The sequence below is a fragment of the Venturia canescens genome, chromosome 6 (genome assembly GCF_019457755.1).
Source record: "Venturia canescens isolate UGA chromosome 6, ASM1945775v1, whole genome shotgun sequence".
NCBI lineage: Eukaryota > Metazoa > Arthropoda > Insecta > Hymenoptera > Ichneumonidae > Venturia > Venturia canescens.
In genome coordinates this window covers 7290096-7297222 of record NC_057426.1, presented here as the reverse complement: position 1 = coordinate 7297222, position 7127 = coordinate 7290096, and the positions used below count along the sequence as shown (strand labels likewise).

General features: G+C 40.7%; 1 protein-coding gene across 1 annotated transcript in view; it reads left to right on the top strand.

Moving 5' to 3' along the window:
- LOC122412236 (uncharacterized) overlaps positions 1-7092 on the top strand; it is a 53461-nt gene extending 46369 nt beyond the window's left edge. Inside the window, exons 4-6 of the mRNA XM_043421657.1 lie at positions 2676-3007; positions 3477-3751; positions 4460-7092. Coding sequence (XP_043277592.1) covers positions 2676-3007; positions 3477-3751; positions 4460-5204 — 1352 coding nt within the window. The 3' untranslated portion in view covers positions 5205-7092. The remainder of the gene's footprint in view (positions 1-2675; positions 3008-3476; positions 3752-4459) is intronic.
- The last annotated feature ends 35 nt before the right edge of the window (positions 7093-7127 follow it).

Genomic DNA, 7127 nt, shown 5'->3' with positions numbered 1-7127 from the left:
GGTTTTTGGTATTGCGTCACAGGATGTTTTCTCTTTCTTTCTCTGAGATAAGGCCTTGCGACTTACAGCCTCACAGAGGACTATATATATATATTAGTGCACGTGCCGCTTCTTTCCTTGACCGTGAATTTTATATTTAGTGGTACTTCCTTTGTCTGTATCTGTTGCTTTATTCGAACTTCATTTCCCCGATACTGTTGACACATATGAAGGGGACCTAATTATTTCTTTATCAACTTCCCGAGTTTTGGTGGGCGTACTATGTAAAAGCAGTGTTATTATTATTATTATTATTTTCACTTCCTTTTTCCTATTGCGTTCAATAAATGGTTAGTATGTAACAGCCTTATAGTGCGATAAAGATGATTTTCTCTGTGTGGCGCGTGTCAGCGTATGACACAGTGTCTTAGTGTGGTGAGCTGGATGAGTGTATAGTAATGGTGTACAGTGATTGAATTAGGCTGCCTCTTTTTCCTTGCTTTGATAATTTTTATCTATTGATATAATATTTGTTGGACTTATTTTTCTGTGCACTACATTTTCTCTTACGTTGTGTCTAATAGATTTTTATTAGGTCAAGGGTTACTAATCATGATGTAACACTATGAACAACAATTATCAATAATAATATTGCCAAAAAGTTAATAACAAATCTCACTCAATATCTCAGATTTAAACCTAAACCAAAGCGGATTTCCAATAATAGTGGCAATAAGACGAATATAATTATAAATATTGTAATCTATCTCGGAGCGAGCATTTGTAACTGCTCGAGCAAGAAAAACCCTGTGAGTACTCTTTCATTTAAACAAAACCACATCGTCACACCGCAGAGGGTTCATCTGTATGCCACCGGGGTCTAAATCAACCTAACTCGCAAAAAAAATATCATTCTTGCGCTCCCATACGCAACCAACGTGGCTCTCGTCCCCGGGTAAAGGACTTGAGTGTCTTGACCCAAAAGAAGAGTCAATACCGTGTTGCGTATACCCCTACTAATTCAAAATCTTCTACGGAGATGTAACACCGTTTTGTCGCGTCAAGAACTTCGACGCGAGCTCACCACGTCCAGAGCAAATTGAATCTTCACGAGTCAGTATTCATCCCTGTTTATAAAAAAATCAAAATATCGAAAAGAAAAGTAGCTGCCTGGATTGGGGCAATTTTTCTAATTTTTTGTCTAAACTAAAGCGACAAGTTGATGAGTAATCGCCAAAATATATGTCAACTACGTCTGATTTGATAGAAGAACCTCATAAGTCGCGACAATATCTGTGGGTTGTGGCTGATCAAGTGTATATTTGGAAAATGATACATAGGACGAAAGAGAGCCTTGGCAAAATCATATTCTCAAGGATCACAAAATAATGATTTGTAAAACGCAGACACGTATTTCAAAAGCTTCTCATCCCTTCCCACCTTAAAATAATGCGGCTCAAAGTGTGCTAAAATTGGCTACAATATAAGAGATAGCGAATAACACGGTTGGTAATACACTCTGTCAAAAGTGTATGTGCAGCTGTAAGGACTAAAGTTCTCGTGTTATCATGGCGAATCGCTCGTAACTCCGTCATCGAGAGATCGAGAGATAGACAAGAAGATGGAAGAATAGAAAAGACCGAGAGAGAGAGAGAAAGGAGAAAAGAGCGAGGAGAAGAGCAGAAAAGATTGCCTCAGGAGATACTTTTCCTGCGTGTGTATATTTTATACATGTAGCACAAACAATCGGATATATCATGTCTCTATATGTCTGGCAATATTCTCCGGCGTATAAGAGCCACACGCGAAGATAAGGAGTATCGATGCTCGCCAATATATCGCCAATCACTTCTCTCGGTCGCTGAGCCTCTCGCTCTCCCTCAGTTCCTTTCTCCATCGCTCTCTTTTCCTCTCTTCTTCGAATTATTTACGGTGAAAATATAGTGTTGTTGTAATGATCGCGAAGGTTTTACGGATGAACTATCCCAAGATTTCCGAGGCGCGATGCGAGAGGTATACAAGATGCGAACCATCATATTCTCGTCTCTGTGCGCAACGGGGCCTTCTCTCCCCCTTTCCTTTTCTAGCCGGATCGTAAAAGTGAGGAAAGTGATTCTCGTCTATGCTCAATTGATATTGAAAGTGTTCGAAGTGTTGTTATTTTCTTCCACGTCGCTTTCGCCACGAGGCAACACGTCAAAAGATATTGTCAGACTCGAGAATTTATATTCTGTAAAGTGGATAACGCAAATATTAAAATTTGCGGAGTGAAATAAACAATAGAAAATATTTGACGAAAAAAATCGTACTAAAGTATCGTGATTTATTCGCCACTTCGTCTCACATCGACGGCTTAACGTTTTTCCCATCTTCTGTTATTCATTATCTCTCAAATTTTCATGGAAAATTCAATAAACGTATTTTGGTATATTAAGAGAAAAATAATCAATTTTATTTATCCATTGCCGTAAAAGCTGTTTCGTCGAATTAGTGAAAACGCTTTATTTTTTTTATCTTCAAGAAACACGAAATCATTGATTTTTCTAAATATTTTCTGTGCTCGTGCACCAGCGATTCGTTGTACAACCTCATAATTTCTCTGATTCGTCTCCTGAAGTGATCATCCGCTCAATAACAATTAAATCATCATAGAAAAAATGAATTTTAATGAAACGTATTTTTGTTGGAAATTTCAGAAAATGGAAACCTCCGAGCCCACTACACAAAAACAACGGTGCGAGCTGGCGAAGTTTTGCGACTAGCAGCCATTTTCCAAGATACACGAAGATCCCCAGTCTCTACAGGGATCACAAGTGTAGTGAGTGGACCACAAGATGGTAAAAATTCTCGAGCTTCCGAGCGTGACCAGTATGCACAATGCCTCGATTCTCAGGGTCACGAACTTTTCGCACCTCTCTCATCACGAGGTGAATTTTATGCCACCTGTCAAAGTGGCAGCTTAGATACCGGAAGTGATGCTGTTCTTTACAGAGTTCATCAACTCGCGAGAAGGGATCTTCCTATTAGAGTGAGTTGAGAACGGTTTATTACCTCACGCAGCAACTTCGTCCCTATCGTTTTGGCCTTTTTTCAATGATCTTTAGAAAGTTCAATTGTAGGACATTTCCACGAAAAATGATAAGAATTTCTCAAGTATGCTTTCCGATTGATAAATGCTCGGACTTATCCGGACATAATTATCACGTTTTGCCGAAAATTTTGAAGATGTCTCTGAAAATATTTCCCAATCATTGGATTTTGAAAATTTATATCGAAGGGATTCCGTGTTTAAAAATGCTCCCGGAATATCAGTAACTTTTTCGCAGATAAAACTAATCAAAATAAAATCACAAAACTCAATATTTCTTCATAATTTTTAGAGCTTCACAGTTATAAATTTCTACTAAATTGTTTAGCCAGCATCAGAAACGACCTTTCCAAAATGATTTCAAATGCCGTGGCATACAAAAATTGGATGTTTTTATCTTCACGTAAAGGTACGTCTAGTTGCGGGACCTTTGCCAATTCCACTACCACGCGATTACAGTGGTCTGATGCAACTCGAAGGTGCAACCCGAGGACCAATAGTTCTTGGTTGTGCTGTTCCATTGATGCCCGAAAGACCATTGCCAAATGCAACGGTACCGGAACTCCTGGAGCTGGTGGCCACTGGCCCTGGTGCACCGAGGGTCAAGAGAGCGAGGTTGGGTTGTCCATCGGAAGCACGTCTACTGGCATCTCCAAAGATGCAGCGCCTTCTCTCTGCTTGCAGGTTAATGTCGCTTGAATTTAATAGCTCATCCTCAAGGTCATTACGAGTATAAAGTTGTGACATAAACTTTCTATTTCAATTTGCATGCCTTACGACACTTTCTAGCTCAGGTAATTTTGTATTTCTTCGCAATTAGCGCGATCCTCAACCGTCGACTTAACATCTTCGAAAAATTGCGACTCGAGTCCGTGACATCGTTTTTCTACGCGGACTTTTGCAAAACAATTCACCTGTCTTAATAACTTTTTTCTCGTAGCCTCGTTTTCTCACGGAGGCGACTTTACTCCAACTTGTGTAATTATACGAAGTTTATGAAGTGAATTTTTCAAAAATTATAAAACAAATAAATCATACGTTTTATAATGGATGATAGATTGCTCCACTATTCTACAATTTCTGAAAGTTTTTGAAGTAATTACCAGCTTTCTAGAACTCGACTGTGGTTTTATTAGATAAAGATTAGTTTGCTTCAATGTACATAACGTTCTTGAGACGAGAAAACTGTCGCTTGGAACCTAAAAATAATACTTGCGTCGAGCACCGTCTCTGGAGTGGCTGAAAACCCGTTGATTCTTTTAAAATATTCACAAACGTCGACTCTTTTAGCCTCTGACAAGCTCCGAGGATTTTCTACCAGAAAATTTTATTCAGCTAATTCCGTTGGATTTATTTCAGTGTTTGAGTTCGAAATAACGTTTCTGATTGCAGAAGAGCTCTCGACCAGAGAGCGACGGAGCCGAGGGTGGCACCACCGAAGCCAGTGACGGGTGGTAATTCTCAGTTGAAAGAGTTGCACCTGAAGGAGATTAAATCGAAGCCTGAAACGAAGCCAATATTGCAGAGCCTCAAGGAGGGTCTGGAGCATATAAAAAGAACAACGATACGCGATCGAAGTCATTCGAGAAGCGGTGCCGCGAGCAACAACGGTTTTCTAGAAAGAATAACGAGGATAGCGCACGGTGGGAGGAGTCGCAACCCGGCGAAGAAATCGGCATCGTTCACGTTCGCAGTTAGACCGGAAATCGGTATGAGGACACCGGAAAGGTACGCGAGTTTGGAGTCCGAGGCGAACGCTTTGGCTGCTGGGGCTTGTTCGTCCCGACAACTGGTGCAACGGTCGGTTTCGACGAGCGTTCTCGAAGTTCAAGTCCGTGCCGATCTCGACCCACCTTACTCCAAGGTCAGGGATAGCTTGACCCCGTTGCCGCCGACACCGCCACCAAGACCCGAAGACATTTATGCCGAAATCTGCGAACCACCCGCCTGCAATCCTGATATTTCGGGCAGAAGAACGAGCCGATCGAGCCAGCAAGTTCATAAACCTCTGCCTCTGGAAAAAACCGGTACTCGCGACAAAGATCGAGGCTACGTTAGACTCGCTTCGCATTCTGAGATCTCAGACGTTTCTGCCAGCACCGAAGACGAGGAAGGAATTTATAACACGGTCTGTTGAAGCTCGAACCTTTGTGTTACCCCTGTTTTGTCCGATTGGACAATTTTTGAGAGTCGACAATTTAAGCTCGAAATCAAATGAAGCGGGTTCGAGAGACACTAAATATTTAAAATAAAAGCTCAAAATACCGTCCGACTTGGTTTACATGTCAAAACTACTTCCTTCATCTGCAAAAAAACACTATTGTCTCTGAAAAATATTTCAGAATCTATCAAAATTTCGGTTATTTTTATTTTTATACAATCACAAAATATAATTTACCAAAATCATACAAAATTCAATTCTTTCTCGTTTTCGTTTCTTCATCCTGGTCATCCTAACAAGTACTTGATTCGTCCATAATAAATATCAAAAAAATGCGATGAGTGAAAAATCTTTCAAGCATGTAGCGAAGGCTCTCTCCCTAAAATCCGATTAACCAATGGATTATTCACCTCCCCGTGTGACAAACCATTTAGTTTCCTCTTTGTAAATTCGAATGAAGTGAAAGTGAATTATCCCAGTGCAGTCGATTCGAAGACAATAAAAATTTCTGTCGAAAAAATGGAGTTCCGCCGATTAAAAATAGTCGTAAAAGAAGGTACACGGAGGAAGGACAAAAAACTCGCGTTAAGCTCGATGTGATATTGTACGTAAGTCTCATTTAAGTGCGGCGAGCGAGGGACGGACGAGCGAAAAATGAAAAGAAAAACGTGTAATAGGAGTAGAAGGGAGGAAGTATAAGTGGTGAGTAAAAATAAAAGGGTGAATACTGCTTCGGACTTCCGCGATTGGATAAAAGTCAAGGTCGAAGAGATAATATCAGGAAGTCGATAGGATTGGCGTTATAAGCGGCTCCTCGTACCTCGTTATATTCTCCACTCGCCCGGTCTCGGGAAGCGCGGGGTTGGACCGATCTGTACTTTGAAACGATTTATCAATTAAATCGTCACGGTCGATGGGGTCTCGGCAGCCCAGAAGCAACGAATACACATAATCACACACGCACACGCGCGCGCGCGCGCGAACACATACGAGGAAAAACATCGTGCTCTGCGTGTTCGTCGACCCTAAGTTTACGCGCATCGTGTCGGGCGCGTCTGTACCCGACACGCGGTGCGTGACGCTCACCATCAGTGCTAGACATGTGATTATTCCACGTGTAAATCAAGTATACACGTTTGCCAAGGAATTGGTGCAAATTTGGACCAGATCATAAATTCGCAAGGACCTTTCATGGTCCAACCTTTTTCGTAGCTGCGTCTCTACTTACTTCGTCTTGCAACTGAAATTTATGCATTAGTGAATCACACCCCTGTGCGGATGTTCGTTAAACACGATTTTTGGCGGAGCTTCTCTTTTCGAAAAATCCCATTGCGCTTCGCTTCCAGGGAAAATCTTTTCCGAAACAATCGAGTGAAAAAGCACTCAAAGACGAAGGAACTGCGATTTTTTAAACGACCAAATTTATTGGTTCTCCAAATTTGCACCAATCTTTTTTACATTACATGCATCGATGCACGTCAAATCATCGTTTTACTGCGGGTGCGCTACGAAAGCACGTGGCCAACGAAGAGACAATAACGAACGGTCATTATTTCGTGAAAATTGTCCAATTAACTTTGAACATCTGACTACGATTAATATTCGCAGAAATTGACAGAACGAGCTACGAAATAATCTTACAAATGACCAGGTGAGATAACACGAAAAAGTTTCAATGTTCGAGCAACCGTTTTCGTCCCTTTTTTTCCTAGAATTCATGAGTGTACGATGAAACAGGAAAAATAGAGGAACGAACAATCGAGCAATAAATTTTGTATTATAGTGTAATATGTGTACATTGCATTATCGAAATAAGCAAAAGACAATGATGATAACAGCAATAAAGATAATTTGTTATTTGCGATATGGTCTACCGTTTTTTTCACTGTAATTATAATA